Source organism: Patagioenas fasciata, chromosome 3, assembly GCF_037038585.1.
Source record: "Patagioenas fasciata isolate bPatFas1 chromosome 3, bPatFas1.hap1, whole genome shotgun sequence".
In the NCBI taxonomy this organism is placed as follows: domain Eukaryota; kingdom Metazoa; phylum Chordata; class Aves; order Columbiformes; family Columbidae; genus Patagioenas; species Patagioenas fasciata.
In genome coordinates, this window is record NC_092522.1 from 39,304,901 (window position 1) to 39,330,259 (window position 25,359).

The 25,359-nt window shown below is 42.2% G+C and overlaps 1 protein-coding gene across 4 annotated transcripts in view; it reads left to right on the forward strand.

Annotated features, from left to right (window-relative positions):
- Positions 1–25,359, forward strand: part of ZNF318 (zinc finger protein 318) — a 40,534-nt gene that overhangs the window by 1,537 nt on the left and 13,638 nt on the right. For 2 of the 4 annotated variants that reach the window (XR_010651101.2, XM_065833960.2), the window contains exons 2-4: positions 4,019–4,164; positions 21,843–22,476; positions 23,083–24,507. Coding sequence is in view for 3 of the 4 variants with exons in the window: in XM_065833960.2 (XP_065690032.2) it covers positions 4,019–4,164; positions 21,843–22,476; positions 23,083–24,507 (2,205 nt within the window). In the remaining variant the exon portion in view is untranslated. Of the gene's footprint in view, positions 1–4,018; positions 4,165–5,241; positions 5,316–15,166; positions 15,293–21,842; positions 22,477–23,082; positions 24,508–25,359 lie in introns of those variants that run through there. The other 2 variants (XM_071806149.1, XM_065833961.2) reach the window with 2 other exon arrangements.

A 25,359-nucleotide genomic window follows, 5' to 3' on the forward strand; every position in this document is an offset into this window, starting at 1 on the left:
GAAAGTCAATCCAACAAAAATATTTTGTCTGCTGTGATTTATTGCATGATGGGTCCCCAAGAGAGAATGAGGATTGCCCTTTCTCATGGCAATACAGGTTGTTATTCGATTTTGTTGGAGTTGTAGCTGTAGAAGAGATCACAGGTGATTGTAGTGAAGGTAAAATTTCAAGTATTGTTGGTGATTGTTATTTAAAGGTGAGGTGTCCTGAAGATCTGGTACGATAATGTTATATTTGACAGTTAAGCCAAGCCAGGGTGACAAGTTTGCCTCTGGCCATTTGTTTTTAGGCTATACTTCACTGTTCTCTCAGTCCTGCAAGTTGTCTGTGGAGTAGCCTTGTAAATTGCATTGCTAGTAAGAACCCGATTGAAAATCAGTAATTTTTTAAAAGGAGATAATTTTAAATTTGATTAATGTCAGTTTGTGTTGTGGCTCAATAGACAGTTAAATGGTCACAACTGAGGGGATGACAAACTGGGATGCAGGAGCAGAACTTTCTTAAACCGACTTCACCATCACTCAATCTGTTCTTTCACTAAATCCATGATAGGCTGTGAACCTGTGCCGGCTGTAACAAAACTTCCAGTGCTGAATGTGTTGGTGGTTCAGACTTGGAGAAATTTGAACTAGGAGTTTTTGACTGGAAGCCTCCCACTTGTCCTGAAGGGTGGGGAGGACACCACCAAAACCCCCCACTTTACACAAACATTATTCTTGACAAATGCTATTCTTCCAGTATTATTTTGCACCCTTCTGGCTCAAGTTACAGGAGTCCTCTCAGCAAATTGTTGCAGATTCTTGATGTTTTTCTTGCCTATTCTAATTTCAGAGGATTGAAAAATTAATAATGAAATAAATTAGACTTTAGCAAGTTAGCTAGCGCTGAACTGTTGGGCCAAATAGGTTGTTTGTTTATTTACGAGAATATTACTGTATTTAAGGAAAAACGTTCTCTAGGAAGTAGCTCTTACAATAAGAGGGATCTTGAGACAGTGTGTTGTGCTGTCTCTTGCATGTGCTGAAGGCCATTATAAGCAAGTCTTGGAGTGTATATTGTGCACATTTTTTCCATGGAAGTTTTTATCCATGAAAAAGTGTTTGACCAACACTAGTTCTCCTTTAAAAGTGATGTTATAAAGCATACAATGCATATACAGGTTAATTTTACTTTTAAAAGTACTGTTTACAAAATTAGCATAAATTAGAAAAATATAAAAGGTGGGATTATGCTGGTGTTTTCCAAACAGTGGAACTAAGTGTGATCAAAACAAAGCAAACAGCAGATATGTTGGATCAACATGATTGGGTGAAGTTTTAATGAAGTTTTCAGATTAATTTGATTTTAAGGTCTTCTCTTCAGCAGTTTGAAGATATAAAGTGTGGAAGTATGGGGACTTACACAAATGTGTTATTAGTGGCATTTTGGAGCTGTGACTGAAAGGAGATGAATTAAACAGAAGATTCGGGAAGGGGAATGTAAGCTGCAAGAAGGAAGGAGGACTTGGAAGAGTCGAGTTTATATATAACGATGGAAGATGTAGGATGTGGAATGAAAACACTGATTGGACGGGCGCATGTGGTTGAAATGCAGAAAAGTTTTGAGTACGAGCTCTAAGTTATTGTCTCTACCCTTCATATGAATTGGAGTATGGAAGGAACAGACTTAGAGGTTTCTTACTACCTTTTCTTGATTCTGGGAGCTGTGAGTATTTGTATGGGGTTTTGTGTTTGTTTGTGGTTTTGTTGTTGGTTTGGTTTGGTGTTTGTTTGTGAGATGGAGTGCGTGCTTTCCCAGGTTATTTCCATTGTTGCCCGTTTTTTTGATGCATAACTGGGATGCTGACTGCTCGCGGAGCTGTGTATTGGACATTGTAAGTATGGATGGTGTTAGTTTCTTAGTAGCTGGGGAAAACAGCGGGAATTGGAAGAGCATGTAGTGACAGCAAAGGTTTGGGATGAGTATTGAAAAATGTAATGGAGTAGAGGAAGGCCAGGGCTGTAAAGTGAGAGATTTTGACGGACTTTATTTGTTCTTGCAAGGCTGACACCTGCTGCTTTTATTTGTCCCTGATGACCTGCATGCTTGTGCTTTTCGTAGTTTCTCTCAGCTTCCTTGCTTCCTTGTAAGAAAATTGGCTGAAATTAGACGACTGGAGTATGTTGAGTCAACAGATAAAGAAGAAAAGAAAAGCTGCTATGCAACCTGTGCATTAATATGGCAGTGATAACTGCAGTTTAGGCACGAGAACAGGAAGGGAGTAATATGCAGTGTGGTGCATAGATAGGAATGACTAGCGGTGGTGTTCTGTGCTCCAAATGAAAAAGCTGTTAAAACTGGAATTGCTCAAACTGAAAAAAAGGAAAAAAAAATGAAGATCAATTATGTACTGCTGTTCAATTATGTACTGCTGTCTCTAGCTAATCTGTGTGTTAGTCATAGGCAATTCTAACATCCTAAACTTTCTAAATGTAAAGTATTTCTTTCCTTTGCCCAGAAGTTTGTTCTGAGATGTAATCATCACTTCTCTGTCTCCAACTCCTGGAGATGATTGTCATGTATGTGCCCAACTTGCCAACAGTCTTGATGGCAAGAAGATGCCCTTCAAGAGGCAGCCCTCAAAAGTCAATGTTACACTGGGCACATGTGAGCCTTCAGAGTGTTTGTATGAGGCATATGCACCTTGTATATGCTGGATGTCAGCCAGGCTGTTGCAGGACTGGATTGTGCTATTCAGCACAGTTGGTCTTAGAAGTAATTAAAATGTGTTCTGATAAATGCCAGTATTCAGATTAATGGAGCAAAACAGAAATCACTAATATTTGACCTTAGGACAAGGTTATGTGCATCATGAATTCTAGTGCAAGTTTGTTTTGCGATTAGATTTTGTTCAGGCAAATTTGTGAGGTAATTCTTTTGCTTTCTTGTTGGAGATTACGTACTGCTCTTGTGGACTGAGTTGAATGTGCTGCATCTTCTCAGGATGGATGCAGTCAACATAGTGCACCTGCTGCTTGCTACTGCAGATTTCAGCAGTGAAAGCAGTATGCAGTGCATGACTGGTTTGACAGAACTGAAGCTGGTTCATTGCTTCCTGTTAGGCAGAATCTAAACTATGTTGGTTTAAAAAAGTAAATCAGATATCTCTGTCTTCAGGTAGTCTCATCTGTTTCTTATGGAACTCCTCTTACTTTGATCGTTCCTGTACTTTAGTGCCATATTCTGGAATGATGTGAGGCATAACTAGTTAAGCATAACTTACACTAATGACATTTCCTGTGTTGAGTGTGTGTCCAGAGGAAGGTCTGTGCAGAGGCAGTTAGCTCAGGCCTTCTCTGCTATAGTCTTTTCAAAGGTGACTTTATTTAGCTCTGATTTAGCTCTACCAGTACTAACAACAGTGGGAATTCTATTATAGGAGGTGTTTCTATAGTCACTGGCATTTTTAGTATTATCTTGTGTTTATCTGCTGGAAGCAGCGCAAGGTGAGGAAAACTGTTGTGACCACGACTGCTTGAAAAATTTTGTTTACACTGGTTTACACTTTGGTTCGTGTTGTTACTGAAGCTGGAAAGGGCCAGAAATTGAGACACTTTTATTAATAAATTTCTGGCACCGTTTTTAAAGCAATGTTTGTTTAGCTGCTTGTGCTCTGTAAAGAAAGGAAGACAGCAGCAAATCTGGGACTTATTAAGCTTCTCTCTGTTTTTCCACCTTCCAAAATGGTGCTTTATGAAGTTTATTTTTGAGTTGGAAATTTCCCTTCTAGATAATGTAAATATAGAGTGTGGTTTTGGCAGCTGAGATAAGGAAGAAAATGCAGTCAATCCCCTTCCCTTTCTTTAGTAACTGAAGACAATTGAAATATTTGGAGCAATTGTTCTTCTAGTTTGATTTTTTTAATTAAGCTGTCCACCCCAAGTCTCATATGGTAAACAGAACATAGTCATTTGACTTTCTGTAGCTGAGTTTAAAGTTCGGTGATTGATGGGCTTGCACTCTTTCTTCAATTTACAGAGACGTTCACCGAGTCTCCGCTTTGAGTCTTCACTGGAACAGAGTTTGCGGATTACTGTTGGTAATGACCGGTATTGCATTGGCACACCAGAACGAAGGAGGCTGCCTGATAGACTGGGCTCACCAATTGATAACCTGAGTGACAGGTATGGTCTTCTGCAGATGGGGATTCAAGTGTGTGAAACAGTAAGAATGTGGGAATGGTGGTACTGGGTGAGACCAAACATCTAATTAGCCCAGTGAGTTCCTAAGAAATGAGGGTAAGAGGGCAAGCATGTAGTGATGCTTCCCTGGAATATATCCCCAGCCTCCAGCAACTTGTGGTGCAGTGGATTCCTGAACAAAAATCACTGCCTGTGTTCATAGTAACTCTAAACAGATTTTTCTTCTCTAATTTTTGTCAACTGCTTCTGAAACTCTCATAAGCTGAAAGTGCCCAGAGGCAGCTGCTTCATTTGACATTTCACAGCTTCAGCCACCTTCTTCTGTTTCCTGTGAACCTACCTAGTCCTGAATGAAAGGAAGGTTATGGATAGCATAAGGCTTTAGCTTCATTTATTGGGATGAATAATCTACTTTCCCAATTTTTGAGAATAGTCCAGAAGAAAACTCTACTGTAGCTTGGAGAAAAGAAAAACTACTGTAAAAACACTGCAGAAGAGAGGTGAACATAGTCAGACATCAGACAACATCAGTCTCTCATACATGATAAAATAAGAATTATTAGAATTAGAATTCTTAGGGTCTCTTGATGGAATTTGGTGAGAAGTAAGTACTAGTAAATACTGTTTGGGAATCTTTGTTTTCAGGAGGAGAACAGGTATAATCTGACAAAAGAAGTAAAATCGGAAGACTTAGTGCAAAGAAAATTATTTTCTTTGTCTGGAATTGCAAAGTTAAAGATGGCCATAGTTTGTGCCCCAGCGCAGACAATTGCAGTTTCAGGTCAGGGATAGGCATCCAGCACAAAAAAAACCCCACCCTGTCATGACTTCAATTTTTTATGCAAATATCCCCAACAGTTTAAAAAAAAAAAAAAGAAAAATAAAATAAAAAGAGAGAAGTGAGCAGAACAAGTCAATTTCCTGTCTTTCTCAAGTGTAAGGTTAAGTTTCAGCAGGTGCGGAAAACCAACCGAATGTTTAGTTTTCAGTACTGTCATTTTTAGGGCTTTACCTCAGTTCTCCTGGGATGAATGTTCGATTTGTAAATCCCCTGTGCAGCTTACCGTCGTCTGAATGAAATGAGTGCGTGTGCCCAGGGAGAGTACAGTGGTTGGAGGAGAAGGAAATGGCAGGTAGGTGAACTGGCATGCTCTGGCAAATTAAGAACACGCAGCGCAGGGGGTGTGTTTCTCCCATTACTTCCTTTTCTCCAGTGGGGTTTTATATTTAACCTGTTTTGTGGTTATGATACATGGTTAGAAGTAACATCAGGCACAGTGGAGTTTATTTTAACCTAAGTGTGGAGATGATGAAAAACTTTCACTTTATCTCAGTTACAGGACCCAAAGATGTAAAAAAATGGTCAGAATAGGATCCTGAGAAGGTGTAAAAAACAACAAATGAATCAGAATGAGAATAAGAGAAAGTGAGACCATGTAGACTTCAGATTTTAAGTGACTTCCCATATATTTGTAGTGTGGGTATGCCAGAACTCCATGTGGTTACCTTTACTTTTTTTTTCTTTGGGTCTAATCTGTTTGTGCTGACTGGACTTGTCTGAGTGGTGCCCACTGCCCACTTATTGTGAATCATCACTGGGTTTTATATTTAGCATATCACATTCTTATTTAGCATATGGTATATTCTCATTCTCATTTTTAAGAAAAGTAAGAAATAGAGTGTTTTCTGAAGATGGCTCTTCAAATTTCAAAGTAATTGGAGCAAATAATTCTTAATGTTGTTGTTCTCAGCTACTTTCACTAACTACTCAGAGATTTCAAGCAATCACTTTTTCAAATTATTCTCTGTAATTTCATGGAATCATAGAATGGTTTGAATTACAAGGGACCTCAAAGATCTTCAAGTTCCACCCCCACTGCCATGAGCAGGGACACCTTCCACTAGACCAGGTTGCTCAAAGCCCCATTCAGCCTGGCCTTGAACACTTCCAGGGATGGGGCATCCACAGCTTCTCTGGGCAGCCTGTTCCAGTGCCTCCCCACCCTCATGGTGAAGAATTTCTTCCTTATATCTAATCTAAATCTACCCTCTTTCAGTTTAAAGCCATTAGCCCTTGTCCTATCCCTGTATGCCTTTGTAAAAAGTCCCTTTCCAGCTTTCTTGTAGGTCCCCTTTAGGCACTGAAAGGCTGCTCTAAGGTCTCCCTGGAGCCTTCTCTTCTCCAAGCTGAACAGCCCCAACTCTCTCAACCTGTCTTCACGGGAGAAGTGCTCCAACCCTCTGACCATCTTAGCCTTCCTCTGGACTCGTTTCAGCAGGTCCGTGTCTTTCTTGTACTGGGGACCCCAGAGCTGAATGCAAAACTCTTGGTGGGGTCTCATGAAAGTGGAGCAGAAGGGGAGAATTACCTCCCTTGATCTGCTGGTCACACTTCTTTTGATGCAGCCCAGGATACAGTTGGCTTTTGGGGCTGCAAGCACACATTGCCGGATTATGTTGAGCTCATCAACCAAAACCCCCAAGTCTTTCTCCTCAGTGCTGCTTTCAGTCCGTTTTCTGCCCAGCCTGTATTTGTGTTTGGGATTGCCCTGGCCCATGTGCAGGACCGTGCACTTAAGCTATCAAGCCTGTCAGCGTCCCTCTGAATAACATCCCTTCTCTCCAGTATGTCGACCACACCACACAGCTTGGTGTCATTGACAAACCTGGTGAGGGTGCACTCAGTCCCACTGTCCATGTTGGTGACAAAGATGTTAAACAGTGCCAGTCCCAATACAGATGCCTGAGGAATGCCTCTTGTCGCTGGTCTCCACATGAACGTGAAGCCTTTGACTGCAACTCTGAGTGCAATCATCCAGCCAATTTCTTATTGACTAAGTGGTCCATCTGTCAAATCCATGTCTCTCCGATTTAGAGACAAAGATGTCAGGCAGGGCAGTGTCAATGCTTTGCACAAGTTCAGGTAGATGATGTCTCTTGCTCTTCCCTTACATACCAGTGCTGTAACTTCATCATAGAAGGCCACCAGATTTGTCAGGCATGATTTGCCCTTGGTGAAGCCATGTTGGATGTCACCCATCACCTCCTTATGTTCTGTGTGCCTTAGCATAGTTTCCAGGAGAATCTGCTACATTATCTTGCTGGGCACAGAAGTCAGACTGACGGGACTGTAGTTCATTGCTTTTTTCCTTTTTAAAAAGTGGGGTTTATGTTTCCCCTTTTCCAGTTGGTGGGAACTTCACTGGACTGCTGTAACTTCTCAAATCTGCTGAATAGTGGCTTAGCAACTTCATCTGTCTGTTTGCTCAGGACTCACAGTGCATCTCATCAAGTCCCATGGGCTTGTGCACCTTCAGGTTCCTTAGATGGTCTCAACCTGATCTTCTTCTACAGTGGATGGTTCTTTATTCTCCCAGTCCCTGCCTTTGCCTTCTGCAACTTGGGTGATGTGGCTAAAGCACTTGGAGCTTGGGGCAAAAGCTTGGAACAAAAAAAGTCATTGAGTACCTCCATCTTCTACATATCCTGGGTAACCAGGTCCCTTGTTTCCTTCTGAGAGGGCCCACATTTTCCTTAGTCTTCCTTTTATCATCAGTGTACCTATAGAAACTTGTCTTTTTGCTCTTGATGTCCCTGGCCAGATTTAATTCTATCAGGGCTTTAGCTTTCCTAACCTGATCCCTGGCTGCTCAGACAGTTTGTCTGTATTCCTCACAGATTAATTGTCCTTGCTTCCACCCTCTGTAGGCTTCCCTTTTGTGTTTGACTTTGTCCAGGAGCACCTTGTTCATCCATGCAGGCCTCCTAGTGTTTTTGCCTGACTTCCTCTTTGTTGGCATGCATCGATCCTGAGGTTGGAGGAGATGATCCTGGAATATAAACCAGCTTTCTTGGGCGCTCTTGCCGCCAGGGCTTTATCCTATGGTACTCTACAAAGCAGATCCCCGGAGGGGCCAGAGTCTGCTCTCCTGAAGTCCAGGGTAATGAGCTTGCCGGGTACCCTCCTTGCTGCCCTAAGGATCTTGAAATCCACCATTTCATATTCGCTGCAGCCTGAGCTGCTCTTGAGCTTCACATTCCTCACCAACTCCTCCTCCTTGAGAATGAAGTTATCATCAAGGCATTCCAGGAACCTCCTGGATTGCTTATGCCCTGCTGTGTTGTCCCTCCAACAGATAGCAAGGTGGATCAGGGGTTGTGAATGAGAGGCTGCTCCTGTCTGTCTATAGAAGGCCTCATCCACTTGCTTTTCCTGGTTGGGTGGAAGACCACCACTGTAATGTCATTTGTCCCTGCCCTCTCTTTAATCCTGACCCATAAACTCTCGGTTGACTCCTCATCCATCCCCAGGCAGGGAGCATCATGCACTCCAGCCGGTCATTGACATAGAGGGAGACACATCCTCCTTGTTTCTCTTGCCTGTCCTTCCTAAAGAGCCTTTATCCTTCCATTCCAGCACTCCGGTCATAGCAGTTATCCCACCACATCTCCAAGATGCCAACGAGATCATAGCCCTGCAGGCATGCACACGTCTCTAACTCCTCTTGATTATTCCCTGTCCTGTGTGAGTTTGCATAGAGGCATTTCAGTTGGGCCCCAGATGAAGCTGACTTACTGACTGGAGTGGCTGGAATTCCTTTGTGCTGCTCTTCAGGTGCTCTCCTGCTGACCTGTTTTTTTGCAGGACCATGGGATGGTAGAGAGATTCATTAGCCTATAAAGGAAATAAAATACCAAAGGATGGAAATCAAGGATGCTTTTGGATTCTCCTGCAGCAATGGATTTTCAGGATGTCCCAGGAGGATTTCTTAAGGTCTGTGTCCACATTCAGATCCATCCTAAAGCATCTGTAAGAATTTGCCCCGAGTTTCTAGGGCAGCTGGCCTCCTGCACATGTTTAAGTAAGCATACTGAATACTTCTGGTCTGTGACTTCAAAGTCACCTAAGCAGCTTCGGTCTTCAACAGATAGTATTTTTTTGTCTTCCAGAATCTCAGTCTGTCAATATATCTTATGCCTCTCCCTGTCTTCCATCTCTCCTTCTGTCAGTATTTTTAGGACATTCTACTACTATCTGAGTTGGCATAAGCTATACAGAGCATCCCACTAATTCTTCTGAGGTTAATGCAAAAGGTTAGAGCACATCACTGCACAGACCTCCGTCTGTGTTAAGCTGAGCTCTGAAATAGGTTTTTTTTGGCATAATATCAAGAGTGACAGTTGGCTTGAGCATGAGCGGCTCATCTGACTTCCTATTCAAAGACTGTCTGTTAAGGTGGAGTCCTATTGGTTGCTGACAGTAAAATACCTTTTTTTTTTTTTCTGTTTCTGTGTATGTGAAGAAAGTGCCAAGTAAGTAAACTTACTTTAAACTAGTTGTAGTTCTCTGAGGCATTATGTGTATGTAATCTATGGTCTGTTCTCCTGTGAAACTGCAGATTCCAGTAAATCATGGATTCTGTGTTGGTGAAGGAACTGGGATGGTCACAGTGGTACCACCTTGTGTCCTCTCTCATGGATGCAATAGCCTGTAGTGGACATTGCTGACTAAAAGCACCCAGACCAGTTAAGAGGGATGTATCTCTGTTGGACTGTATTTACAGAAAACATATTTCAAAGAATCCTAGTTTATGTAAGGCAAATAATCCTTTTCCTCACACCTATATTTAATCTTTGGGTTTAAAATCTGCATCTTAGCTGTTCAGAGTGTATTTGGAACATCTTTCTAGTTTTAAGTATAGTAGGTTTGCTGTTCCTTTCTTTCCAAAGTATAATTAAATATTCCTGTTGCTTTGTTACTGCAGTCAGAGCATTTGAATTGTAAATGACACCTGGCAAGCATGCATACACATTATTTGCCAAAAAATCAGCTGAAAGTGTATGGTGAAATACATCTGTTACCCGCCAGGTGTGTTCATGCAGTTTGTACAGGTTTAACAGGCTCTCATAAGAGGTGACACTGAGTTACATGTACCCTTATGTAGGCTGTTAACAGCAACATTAATGTATGAATTTTAATTCTAGCTACTTTTTAGATATTTTGGTGCTTTTGGACAAGGTGGATATGTGTAGTTTGCTGGAAACTGGAAAGATGCCATCTAATACTGTGGGTACTGGTGTATGCCGTGCTTGTCTTATAAGATGCGTTGGACTCATAAAGCATCTAATAACATATGAAATGCTTTGCAACGATGCTGGTTAGAGGTAAAGTGAAGTTTTGTGTTGGTTTTGTTCTTAAATATGTGTATGTAAATTATGAAAATACCCAAGAAAAAGATGCTGTCTGTTTATGTCTGTTATTCTTTAGTCTGGTGAGTTTAAAAACTCGGGCTACAATTTATCTGCAAATTTTTTTGAACATGTCATCTGGCTTGACTTGTTTTGTCCCATCTCAGATCTATGGAGGGACTTTTCTCCATAGGAGGAGGTGATTTTTGAGGATTCAGGCAACAATACATAGTTTATCTAAGGTTGATGTCTCAATCACTTGGGCAAGGCATTTCTCTAGTGTTTCCGTCCCATTGATTTAACTTAAGGAGCATATTTGCTTCCAGTTCCTGGAGGATCTTGTGGTATTTTTGAAATACCTGTGAGTAAAAACAGGGGCTGGTGTGGTTTGTTTCTGCCTGATCTAAAGAACAGTCCCAGAGAAGTTTTTAGGGGTGAGGAAAAAGGCCTTAGTTAAAATGGTGGTTGTAATTGGAGATGTGTACAGGAATCGGTCCAAAAGAAGATACTCCAAGAGATGTAGCTAGTTATTCTGGTGGTGTGCCAGTTGCACATCCACTGTATGTAATAATGCAGAGGCTGGCACAAAGGAATTATACTGTGAGGTTGATGCAAAAGGAATTGTGGTTTTTGCATTGTTGAAATTTGCTGTTTGATATTGGAATACATTCTTAAATAAATGTGGTTATGATATACATCATTTTAATGCATTTTTCTCGCTTTATGGTTTTTTGCTATTCACCTGTTGCTGTTTATTTTATATTTATGTTAGACTATGGGAAAGATGTTAGACAAAAAGCAAATTCGAGTGATTTTCTTATGTTTTAAAATGGGTTGTAAAGCAGTGAAGACAACTCACAACATCAACACCACATTTGGCCCAGGAACTGCTAACGAACATAGAGTGCAATGGTGGGTCAAGAAGTTTTGCAAAGGAGACGAGAACCTTGAAGATAAGGAGCGTAGTGACCGGCCAGCGGAAGTTGCCAACAACCAGTGGAGAGCAATCTTACAACTACATGAGAAGTTGCTGAAGAACCCCGTATCGACCATTCTATGGTCGTTCAGCAATTAAAACACATTGGAAAGGTGAAAAAGCTCAATGACTGTGTGCCTCATGAGCCAACCAAAAATAAAAAAAAATCATCATTTTGAATTGTCGTCTTCTCTTACTCTACACAACAACAATGAATCATTTCTCGATCGGATTGTGACATGCGACAAAAAGTGGATTTTATGTGACAACCAACAATGACCAGCTCAGTGTCTGGACTGAGAACCTCCAAAGCACTTCCCAAAGCCAAACTTGCACTAAAAAAAGGTCATGGTTAGTGTTTGGTAGTCTGCTGCTGGTCTCATCCACTACAGCTCTCCAAATCCCAGTGAAACCATTTCATCTGAGAAGTCTGCTCAGGAAATCAATGAGATACACCAAAAACTGCAACACCTGCAGGTGGCATTGGTCAGCAGAAAGGGCCAAATTCTTCTCCACGACAGCACCCGACTGCACATCACACAACCAACGCTCCAAAAGTCAAACAAATTGGACTACAAAGTTTTCCCCCAACCACCATATTCAGCTGACCTCTTACCAACTGACTACCACTTCTTCAAGCTCTTCAACAACTTTTTGCAGAGAAAACGCTTCCACAACTAGGAGGAGGCAGAAAACGCTTTCCAAGAGTTCGTCAAATTCCGAAACATGAATTTTTTTGCTACAGGAATAAGGAAACTTATTTCTCATTGGCAAAAATGTGTTGATTGTAGTGGTTCCTGTTTTGATTAATGAAGATGTGTCTGAGCCTAGTTACAATTATTTCAAATTCACACTGCAAAACCGCAGTTACTTTTGCACCAACTTGTATTACATTTACTATCCCTGGTTCATAGATACTCTATAAAAAAGTAGTAGTAGTTCATATGATTAGTGACAGTCCTGTCTACAGATCTGTTGCAATAGAAAATGTTGCTAGAATTTGTGATCCTTGTTCACAGCTGAAGATAAAAAGATGCAAAGGTGGTTGCATTTACCAGTGTGAAACTGAATTATACCGTGAATAATTCAAGTGGAAGAGGAGAGTTTATAGATCATGGAAGGAGGGGCTGGTCACTTGGGGAGAATATAAGGCTGTTGGCAGAGGGTGTAGGGAGGGAATTAGGAAAGCTAAGGCCTCCTTAGAAGTAAACCTGTTGAGAGGGGTCAAGGACAACAGAAAGAACTTTTTCAAATATGTGACAGATAAAACTAACACCGGAGGCAATGTAGGCCCACTGATGAACGAGGTGGGTGCCCTGGTGACAGAAGATACAGAGAAGGCAGAGTTACTGAATGCCGTCTTTGTCTCTCTATACTCTGCCGGAGGCTGTCCTGAGGAGCCCCGTACTGCTGAGGCCCCAGAGGAAGGCAGGACAATGTAGGAGTTTGCCTCGGTTGATGAGGACTGGGTTAGGGAGCAATTAGGCAATCTGGACATCCATAAATCCATGGGTCCAGATGGGATGCACCCGTGGGTGCTGAGGGAGCTGGCTGAGGTCATTGCTAGACCGCTCTCCATCATCTTTGCCAAGTCTTGGGAAACGGGAGAGGTGCCTGAGGACTGGAGGAAAGCAACTGTCACTCCAGTCTTCAAAAAGTTCAGGAAGGAGGACCTGGGTAACTATAGACCGGTCAGCCTCACCTCCATCCCTGGGAAACTGGTAGAACGAGTTATCCTTGGTGCCATCTCAAGGCATATCAGGGATAAGAGGGTCATTAGGGGCTGGCAACATGGCTTCACCAAGGGGAAGTCATGCTTGACCAACCTCATTGACTTTGATGAAGACATAACAAGATGGATGGATGATGGCAGAGTGGTGGATGTGGTCTACGTTGTCTTCGGTAAGGCATTTGACACGGTCTCCCACAGCATCCTTAGAGCTAAATTGAGGGAGTGCGGTCTGGATGACTGAGTAGTGAGGTGGACTGCGAACTGGCAGAAGGAAAGAAGCCAGAGAGTCGTGGTCAATGGGGTGGAGTCTGGTTGGACTCAGGGGTCAGTCCTGGGGCCTGTATTATTCAATATATTCATCAATGATTTGGATGAGGGAATAGAGTGCACTATCAGCAAGTTTGCTGATGACACCAAGCTAGGAGGAGTGGCTGACACTCCAGAAGGCTGTGCTACCATCCAGCGAGACCCGGACAGGCTGGAGATTTGGGCGGGGAAAAATGCGGCGATTAGGAATGACGCATACCAGGACGCAGACAGAAATTCACGCAGAGGCAGAGATCTTGTTCAGGAAGGAGCGCAGAGCCTGGCCAAGCAGAGAGCTGACTTAGGCCTAGGCTTAGGCTAACTTATTTATTCACCATTTACAATTTTATAGGACTAAGATGTTTACAAAAGGTGTTTTTCCACTAATTGTTTTTAAAAACACACTAAACTCATGTGATGTTTGTCTCACTTGTTTTTCCACTCATTCACAGACCAGGCCCAAGGACATTCACACATCCCAGACACTTGGGGGCGGTTATCCGGCCCGAGATACCATTCTCACGAGTCTGGGCTATAACTTTTTACAATTATGAGAAAGATACTTCTAAGTAATCTGTCGAAGGCCTTTTATATATTATTATGTTAGTATTATGTCTTTGACCGTCCGGAGGGTCATGTTAGTACTGATCTTCCTTTATCATCCAGGTGGCTGGAACCACACATCTTGTTTTCCCACATTTTACTTTCTAACATTTCCCCCTTTTTTGTTTTAAACATCAGGTGCAGTAAGGACCCTGGCTTTGTTCTTTTTTGCATTCTGTATCATTCTCCAGATGATTCGGAGGACTACAAGAAAAAACATCACACAAGCATATCCAATTCCCACAAAAAACGCATATAATGATACTACACATATTTAGCACTTTGATAACAGAAAATACATTTTTAGATGCATGTGCATGTAGTCACTCACAAGAAACAAAACTAGAGGCCTTTTACTTCAGGGTACTCACGAGAAATAGTCACTCACTCAAATAAAGAAGTGAGGTGTCATTAATCCCAGGAAGGTTCCTTAGGTGGTGTTCCTGTCTAAGGAAAGGACTCCAGTTCACAGACCTGCAGCTCCGAGAAGACCACTCAAAGGGGGTCTTCGGTGGGAGCCCCGTTTCATTGTTTGGCCAGATATGGCTGTGGGCATTACAACATAGTCCAGAAGCTTCTCAGCTAGTCTGGGCACCTGCTTTGTTAAGGACCCTGTCAACTGACTGAGGGTCCCACCCCTCCTGACCTATCAGTTGGTAGAGGTGAATTTTATTGACAACACCTTGGTACCATTCTAGGTGTATATATGTGGAGACAGGCACAGTGGGGCACAGAAGGTGCTAAAGAGCCATCAACCTCCTCATTGAAAGCTCCAGATTTCAGGGGAGTGTGTACTGCCTCACAATCCAGCCTGTGACCACAGTCATCTGACAAACTACTTTGGAGTGGTGGTACAGTCACCTCTTGCCTCCAAAGTCAAAAGGGGGCATTCTGTTGGTGAGTTTTAATGCCCACTGTGGATCGTCATACCTTATGTGTCATTTTCTTGTTGCAAATCAACCTACAATAGAACAGAATAATACAAAATACAACAATTACAGTTATTAACAAATATTGGAGAAAGTTGGTTAGCCATACTAATAAGGAAAACAAATGCATTGAAAGTTTTTCACCAGTTAGTCCCTCGTCCAAATAATGTAAATCTGTGTCATTCTGATACGCTAGTGACTCTTCCTTTGGTCTCTTCTGTTTCTTTGTTGCCCTCTCCTACAGGGACAGATGCTGTATCGCTGGCATTAGGTCCTGCATCATGTTTGTCCAACTCGTAGAAAGGTTTAACATATTTTGCAGGAAGCCACTTTGATCCTGTTGGAAGAAGAACACAAGCATACCCCTTTCCCCAGGTGATTAGTTCTACAGGCCCTTGCCACTGACTGTTGTGCGGGGGATCCTGGTATAAAACCTTTGGTCTCTGAGGTAGTGAATCTGGAACACAGAAGTGTTTTTCCACTGCTGCGATAGAGGAGGGAGGCATAGTACGATTCAAAAAAATTCAAAGTATATGTTGCATTGTCTAATTGTTCTTGAGGTGTCATATTCCCCCTTTTTTGTTTTAGTAACATCTGTTTCAATGTGGAATGTGCTCGTTCAATGATAGCCTGTCCAGTGGGAGAATGTGGATACCTGTGACATGTGAAACACCCCATTGCTGTAAAAAATATTGTGTGGATCTAGCGGTATCCAGGACTGTTGTCAGTTTTAATCTGTTGTGGCACTCCCAGCACAGCAAAACAGTGGGTCCAGTGACACTGAACATCTCTGCTTTTCTCACTTGTATGCGCAGATGCACAAAGCATGCCTGAAAAAGTATCTATAGAAACATGTACATATTTCAAATGGCCAAAAAATGAAACATGTATAACCTCAGACTGCCAGATGTCATTAACTGAGAGTCCGCGAGGGTTAACTCCAAGGGAGGGCGAGCTTGTAATCAGACCTTGACATTCCGGGCAAGAGCGCACTATGTCTCTCACTTGCTCGAGGGTGAGACCAAACACCATTTTTAAGACAGCAGCATTCTGATGGCAGAAAGCATGTGAAGCCCTGGCAGACTGGAAATGGACTGTAGCTACAGTATAAGAATCCGCAATTGTATTGCCTTCAGTTATGGGACCTGGTAAAGTTGTATGAGAGCATATATGAGTAAAAAACAGTGGGTGTTTGCGAAGCTGTAATGCAGTTTGCAATGATACAAACGTATAAAAAAGTTGCTGTTGTGAGATTTCTTTAAGAAAAGTGGAGGGGATACGCTGTAGAACCTTGACTACGTACTCAGAACCACAAACCAAATTTAGAGGTTCCTCCCTAAAAAGCTCTAAGGCATGCAAAACTGCACCAAGTTCCACTAATTGGGTTGAGCCTTCAACAATTTTAACAGAATAATGCCAATCATTACCTTCACGCCAGACCACTACAGCTTTATGAGACTTCCCTGAACCATCAACAAAAACTGTGCGAGCATTTGGAATAGGACCGAATACAAGTACGGTCTGTGGTCTGATATCGAAGACATGCAGATTTTAAAGCAATTTACATTTAGGCATGCTAAAAGCTATGCTGTTAAGAAAATCAGCTAGCACAATTTGCAAGGACAGAGATTGTGAATAAAAGAGTCGAAATCTGCTTTCACAAGAGGTGCATATATGACAGATGGATCACGGCCTACTAAAGCCTGAATCCATTCTCTGCCTTTTTTGATCAGAGTAACAATCAATTCCAGGGGCTCAGTAATAGTTTTACGAAAAGAATTGGGAAAAAAAATCCATTCCAAGTGTATCAGTCTGTTTGTATTCTCATCATGCTGTCCTGCAATAGCCACAGGCTGTTTCTATGTTGTAGCTATAAATAGACAAATCTGCAAGTCCAATCGAATACAGCCAGTTTGTAAGGTTGTCAAATTTATTCCTCAAAGTTTCTAACTCCATTTTGACTGTCATATTTATTGGATATTGTTTTCCCTTACCGGATCGAAGTCCTGTTTCAGTTCTGTCAGTGTAGTGTTTGCTTTACCGATACTTTGGTTGCCCATACTAGTGGAAATACAGCATCCAAAATTTCCTTGGAGATTTCTCACTTGCAGCAAGCACATCTGCACCATCCAAGCAGCTTCTTGTGGGACACGCAACTAAACAGAATTCTCAGAAAACGTTATTTGAGATTACAATTTACTTAACAAATCTTGACCCAAAAGAGGTATAGGGCTTTCTGGCAAATAGAAGAATTCAGCTGTTAAAACCTTGTTCCAAATTTAGCATTCAATTGATTTCAAAAAATGGTCTTTCTTTCTTTCCCACATTCTCTAAAACTATCACGGTGAATTTACTAAGAAGTCATTTACAACTAGTTACCACAGAATAAGGCTATTAACAAATTTTTGGTTTAATTTCCCAGTTACATTAGAACTATGAATCCGCTAGGGATGCCTTTAAATTTCACCCTCAGACTGCTCCATTCAGCATTACAACATTGCTGCAGGGAGGGGGGAGAGGAAACCCCCCCCTTTCACGTTTTAAAAGTGGGCAGCCAGGTTTTTCTTTTTTTTTTTTTTTTTCTTCTTGCTGCAGTTTAGATACAGGCAAGGCCACGCAGGTGGCGTTAATTGCTGGTGCTAAGTGGGAGCTACCAGGCAGCTAAGTTTATCTTGCAGCTAAGACACAGGCCTGGAATGTTCAAAACAGTACAGCACAGGCCTGGGATATTTTGCTTTTTTTATTTTCCCATTTCATTCCAGCCATAATACACTCTATATACAATTCTAATTAGCTGAGCAATAGTTACATTCCTCAGCCCCATTTACTGTTTGCAATGTCTTACAGATGTCAATAAACAGCATATTAATTATCAATCGGTTACTTTAATTTTCCTAGATCCAAATCAGGTCATGTTCTAGCAACTTTTAAATACAACCTCCTCTGAGTTCGCATTCATCATAGCATTTAGTTTTCTTTCCCATACTTCCAACAAACACACAAATTCAATGCAAATCAGAGTTTAACAACTTCAGTTCTTTTCTGGTCTCAAAGTTATTAAATAACAATAAGAGCAATTACTCTAATGTATAAGGATGCATCCTAAGGGGGAGCAAGGTGGTATTTTACTAGCGGAACTGGTTCCCATTTGTAATTATCTCCGCAAACAAAATTCTTTTGGTACCAAATATAAATATGCAAATTAAAATGCTGAGCTCAGATATGAAAACCAAATACCAAGTTCAAATATGCAGATAGATCACAGTTACACTTATTCAAGACAATATTTCAATTTTAGCATTGCACCTTTGGGCCGCCTACTGCTCAGCCAGGTGGAGGTACTGCTGGGTCTCCCTGACAAAACCGGTCAGTGCGCGCACCCACCCCCCCGCTGCTGCAGCAAGCCGGACGGGGCAAGGCTCTTATTAGTGTCTCATCTGGTGCACTACAACTGTTATTCCAAAACCAGGATTCTTTACTTGGTGTGCATACAAAAGAGCCAAATCCAGCACATCGAGATGAGACACAGCCTATCACAGAGTCGCGCAAGTCTGGATATTGGAATAAAGCTAACGTGCTAGAAAGAAAAATAACAGCTGTCACACACGAAATCTTATCATCACATTCACGCAGTAAAGAACTGAATTACGATCTCCTGTATTATCACAAAGCGCACATTTTGAGTCCATAGATTCTCATTATTTAACAGTCTATGAACTTACTGTACTATATAACAGACAAAGATCTATTAAACTGTAATATCCTCAAACAGATACCTACAAAGAAAACAGGTTAATAAGGAAAAGTATCTCGCAGATTCCAGCAAGTTTCTATGACTTGTGTGTTATTAGTTAATTCTCTCCCAGCCTGTTGAAGTTCAAACCATTCCGCCTGTAAAATTGTCTGAAATGATTCAATGATCTCTTGCAGAGTTTTATTTTTGTCCTGCTCTTCTCACTTTAGAAACAACAGAGTGTTATACTTCAAGGTTCTATTCTCTGGACACTTTTCCCAATCATTGAACTTACACAGCAGACACCATTTATTACAATATTTCACAAGATCTTCCTTCCCCATATTTCTAAGCGCTTTCCTATGTTCTAAAACACCTCCCAATACTGATTTCGTAGGAACATGACTGAAAACAGTCGTTCCCGACCCCATCTTGTAAGTAAAAACCATGAGAAGAGGGAGGCGGGCGGGAGGCACGGAGCAGCTTGCGGCGTGAGTGGGAAAAGTGGGGAGAAGGCTTACAGTGCACTTATACAAACAATATCACAAAGAAACAACTATAACGACAACCAATAAAACAATTAACTCACATTCCTGACATGCTGCTTGATTTTCAGAAAGGCAATACACAGGAGCAGGTATTCTGTTATGTTCTGGTGGTTGTTATGATTTGTAAGTAACTGGAAAGGCGGAAGAAAAATCGCTGTGCTCCATAGCCTTTTCACAGCATTTTGCATCACCCCTTTGTGTTCTGCTGTCTTAGTCATGAAGGGGTTACTGTGTGCTGTATAAGCATCATTAAAATCAGGCAAAGGAGGTGCTGAGGGCAGAGTTTTAGACTCCTGACCCAGCTCCACACAAATTCTGGCCTTATCTGTGATAGCATTAATGATGGATATAAAACTGACTCTTTTTCGAGATCTACAGAGCCTGACTCAAAAGGATGAGTGCTGTTAAGACTCAGATAATTAGCAACATGCTCATCTGTGTTTTTCTGACCAACCTCCCCTGTTTGTCCTTTCAGTATGTACTCTGCCAACTGCAACTGCGATAGTGCAGAGTTTACGAATCTCCAAGTAATATCTAAACTATTGGGAACTGAATTCTTTTGTGCATGTAGCTGTTCCCCAACCTGTTTCCAAATTTTACTGTCAAACATCCCTTCACTCAGAAACCAAGCACAATTCTCTCTCACCCATACGAGGAGCAAAGCTACCTGCTTCTCAGGAGTACGATACCCAGAAGAATGTAATAGCTGCAGTAAAACCTGCAAATACAATTTATGTTCCTGAGAAGTGGCTTGCCCTATACTAACGCAATCCTGCAGCTCTCTCGTTCAATGAGGACTACTTGTCCCTATCTATACCATAGGGATTAATGTGGCCGCAAATAAAATTTACTCACCCATCAGATTGTGTGGTCGCCGCCAAACATACTGCTCAACGAAGAGCTTCCAGGGGTCACACACTCACACGGGGCACCATTTGCGGCGATTAGGAACGACGCATACTAGGACACAGACAGAAATTCACGCAGAGGCAGAGATCTTGTTCAGGAAGGAGCGCAGAGCCTGGCCAAGCAGAGAGCTGACTTAGGCCTAGGCTTAGGCTAACTTCTTTATTCACCATTTACAATTTTATAGGACTAAGATGTTTACAAAAGGTGTTTTTCCACTAATTGTTTTTAAAAACACACTAAACTCATGTGATGTTTGTCTCACTTGTTTTTCCACTCATTCACAGACCAGGCCCAAGGACATTCACACATCCCAGACACTTGGGGGCGGTTATCCGGCCCAAGGTACCATTCTCACGAGTCTGGGCTATAACTTTTTACAATTATGAGAAAGATACTTCTAAGTAATCTGTCCAAGGCCTTTTATATATTATTATGTTAGTATTATGTCTTTGACCGTCCGGAGGGTCATGTTAGTACTGATCTTCCTTTATCATCCAGGTGGCTGGAACCACACATCTTGTTTTCCCACATTTTACTTTCCAACAAAAAATTTAATGAAATATAACAAGGGCAAGTGTAGAGTCTTGCCTCTGGGTAGGAACAACCCCAGGTTCTAGTATAAGTTGGGGGATGACCTATTAGAGAGCAATGTAGGGGAAAGGCACCTGGGGGTCCTGACAGACAGCAGGATGACCCATACTACTATATGAGCCAGCACTGTGCCCTTGTGGCCAGGAAGGCCAATGGCATTCTGGGGTGTGTTAGAAGGGGGGTGGTTAGTAGATCGAGAGAGTTTCTCCTTCCCCTCTACTCTGCCCTGATGAGACCCCATCTGGAGTATTGTGTCCAGTTCTGGGCCCCTCAGTTCAAGAAGGACAGGGAACTGCTGAAGAGAGTCCAGCACAGGGCAACAAAGATGATTAAGGGAGTGGAGCATCTCCCTTATGAGGAAAGGCTGAGGGAGCTGGTTCTCTTTAGTTTGGAGAAGAGCAGACTGAGGGATGACCTCATTAATGTTTACAAATATGTAAAGGGTGAGTGTCACAAGCATGGAGCCAGGCTCTTCTCAGTGACAACCAACAGTAGGACAAAGGGTAATGGTTTCAAACTGGAACGCAAGAGGTTCCACTTAAATTTGAGAAGAAACTTCTTCTCAGTAAGGGTACCAGAACACTGGAATAGGCTGCCTAGGGGGATTGTGGAGTCTCCTACTCTGGAGACATTCAAAACCTGCCTGGACGCCTTCCTGTGTAGCCTCATTTGGGTGTTCCTGCTCTGGCAGGGGGATTGGACTAGATGATCTTTTGAGGTCCCTTCCAATCCCTAACATTCTGTGATTCTGTGATATGAAATGTGACCTTAACGTCTTGCTGGGAGAGATGAGGAAAAAGACTGTGGTCTGAAATATGATAGTAATGGGTTTTTTTTAAACATGTAGTCTTTCTCCTTCACAAAATTAAATCCATCCTATCATTTTTTTGCAGCTCTCCGTCTGCAGTATGAGTTGTATTGTTCACATCACTGTGTTTGCAAGTGACTTCCTAGTAGGGATTTATACTACCATTCAAATAAGTCTTCCCCTTCTCCTTTGCCCTTTAAATACAGAAAGTGATGTGAAGTTTAGTGATGGAGATGTTCTGAAACTGATTTGGAAATTTCTTACTCCTGAGTAGGTGTGAGACTTAGTTTACTCTGACTCAAGTACTTATGTTTATTCTGTGCTTCTCTTACACAGGGATGATATGGCTGATGGTCCAATATTCACCAGAGGCCTCTCATGTTCTCGAGGCCTTGAGAGATACCCATCGCATGAAGATCAGCCTTCAAGTCCCTTCATCATGAGACATGATGAGGACTACCGCAACCGAGATGTTTTCCTTCATCGTTCCGATTGCAGTCCGCATTACGGTCGTCGAGAAGAGCTGCCTCGTGGATCTGACAGAGATGGTGACAAACTCAGGAAATCCTCCTACCCATTGAGGCCAGAAGAGAGGGGACGAGAAATAAAGCGTCCACGGTACGAAAAGGATGAGAAGATGCATGGTGTGAGTGGAGAGCATCAGGGTTTCTCATCAGGAACGCGAAACTATCGCAGACGAAGCCACAGCCGCAGTAGAAGCCCAAGCCCATCATACCTAAGTGAAGAATTCAGAGAGCTTGACCGTGCAAGGAGGAAAAGAGAAGAAGAAGAGCGTAGTAGAAACTTGAATCATGATGTTTCAGGCAGTGGTTATGTGATCCCTGGCTTGACTAACACACTACAGACTTCTGAGCCTCGGTATACATATAGGCCTGAGGAAATCCCATCCATGCCCAAAAAATCTATATTGAAGAAACGAGTGGAGATGGAAGTAGAGTCTTCTGTTCAGGTTTGATCTCTGTCTGTTTGTCTATGTTTCTACTCTTCAAAACAGTCACTTCATGATATAGAATGTTAGTTTGATTTGCAAAATAGAAAAGCAGTGTTGGTTTGACAGTGACATGTTTATCTCAGGAGGTACTCAAATACTGAGGATCCCATTCTGTACCTGTTATTGGAAATCCTATTTAACATGGTATTAATTAGGCATATCTGAAGAAGTGACTGGGAATAATCACAGTGTGGTTGTTTTTACCTGTCTTAAGGTGTTGAAATCCTATTTATCTGTGATTAAACTCGAAGTGTAGGCAATTTTATGTTATAGAGTTTCAATTTAAAAGTTTCAGTTCTTATGCTTGCAAAAACTACTGAAATATAGTTGCGATTTTGTGTATTATCTGAGATAAGCATTCATTGCTGGACATAACATTCCAGAATCATTAGGCCACTTGTTTTGTAGTTTTCTGTGTTCTCTTTCAATTGTATATTGTCTTTTCTGACTCTTTTCTTCAACTGTCAACTCAAGGGGAAATTAACATGTTCCTTTGTTTCTTCGGTGAGGTACATAGTCCCCTCAGAAGGTGCTGTAGTAAATAGTAACTTCTCTCTCTTTCAGCCTGAGGGATTTTCAAGCACTCCAGCTCCCAGCAAGGATCTTCCTCTTCTTTCTAGTTGTTCACCTTTGCCCCAGAGCAACAACACGGCTCCTTTTGCCTCTGAAGTGGAAAGCTTTCTCAAACGGTTTAACAAAGACTCTGTTGTGGAGTCTGCAACCAAGGAGTTGCGTGACAGTTTATATGAGTGGAGCCCACTTGCTGGGGCTCCCAAAGACACTTTCACATTTGAAGATAAGTTTGGAAGCTTCTTAAGTCACAAGGAAAAGGCAGAACCCATGTCAGAGCCTGTTGATCACCATACTGACTTCTTGCTGCCTCACGAGAGGGCTAGTCAGGATGGCAGTGGTTTCTCCCGAATTCTGGGCATGATGGCTGACTCTGTCAGTGCTCAGGAGAAAAGGCGGCGTAGTTTTCCTGACATTGAGGATGAAGAGAAATTTCTTTATGGTGATGAGGATGAAGACACCAAAACCGAATCTCACCTTGTTCAAAAGCCCCTGCTGAGTTGTGGCAATGACATAATAAGCCAGAAAGTAAGCCCACCTCCTTCTCCTGCTCCAGCTGTCAAGCTGGATCCTTTAGAAGAGCCTAACGCTGAGTATGCAAAGATCCATGACTTACTCAAAACCATTGGACTTGACATTGGTGTTGCTGAAATTGGAAAACTGGCTGTTCGTACCCAGGAACGCCTCCATGGCAAAAAATTGGCATCTCGTTCTCCTGATCGTCGCTCTTCAGATCACCGCAGACTGGAATCTTGGGACTTGCGTCGCAGCCGAAGTGACACACGTTCTCCTGAGTCAGGCCAGCAGCACTCAGCATCACCTCCAGTCTCTTTCCAGCAGTGTAAAGATGCATCCTCTCTTCAGAAATCAGAATATACTAAGAACCAGCCAGTGGGACAGGATATACCTCCATGTGCACCAGAACAGCCTCTTCCTTCTGTCTCTCTCATTCCCTCAGTTCCACCAGCTCCTGCTAGTTTGCCACCTACGCCTACTTCTGTTTCCCAGTACCAAATTCCCAGCTATTCCCAGTTCACTGCTGCCCAAGTGCCCCAAAACTATCCACCTCCCACAATGGCTCCTCCAGGATATGATGCATATGGGCACTATATGGCTTATGCAGCCTCTGGCTGGACCATGTACCCCCCTGCCCAGCAGCCCAATCCTACACTGCCAGAAGCTCATGGTCTTCTTACTGTGGCCATGTCGGCAAACCCCGCGCGTCCCAACCTTCGGGTGATTGAGACAGTCTCTATGGGAAAGGATGTCCCTGATGTAAAAAGAGATGGTTCTGCACTCATTCGTGTCCCTACCACTCCTGCTAATTCCAAAGTACCCCTTCGTCTGTCTTCACATCCTCTCAAAAATACCACAGAAAAGATGTCAGATGAAAAAAATCGGGCAGCTCAAAAGCAAAAGGTATGTTATCTATTCAAATACATCAAAATATGTTGGACTGCTTGTTGGGGTAGAAGCTTTTCTTCTTCAGGTGTGCTTTTTTTTCCTCAGTGGCTCTGCTTTAAAAGCAGTTGGACTAAATTTGGTTTTTCAAAGATTTCTAGGCATTTGTCTGAATTACTCTGTGACAATTAAAAAAAATGTGTTTAAAATCCTCCAGAGTTGTACACCCGTACTTTATGGCTGGACAGATGAAATCAAGCACACAGTTGAAGTTCTTTGGGCCAGCCAAAATCTTGCAGAAAAATTCCATGTTGGCCACAGTTTGGCATTATTCCACTAAGCCGTAGATATTGGAATACATGAAAATATCTAGATATAAATACTTGAAGGGATGGTGTAAAGAGCGTGGAGCTGGGCTTTTTTTCAGTGGTGTCCAGTAGCGGGAGAAAAGGTAATGGGCACAAACAGGAGGCTCCATCTGAACATGGTACGTGGTACAATAATACCATGGCTATACCTGTATTATGCATTCTTAAATACATACTAAAGGATGTCGTCATTCACGTCTGCATACATTTTTCCCTCTACATTTGTAGTAATTATCTCTTCTAAGAATCACAAAATCAAAAGAACTTAAAAGGAAACTGGTTTTACTTGGTTCATATGACACCAGTTTAGGTTATGGCTGTTAATGCTTTCCTCTTCTAGTTACCTTGGTTTGTATGTAATCTAAAGAGTAGTGGGGAAGAACATACAGAGTGCTTCAAAATGATGGACCCAATTTGAAATCGCTATATATCTGCAACCACAAACTGCCCATGAATGAAACTCTTACCACTTGAAAGGGTGTGGCATAGAGTTTCAAATTAT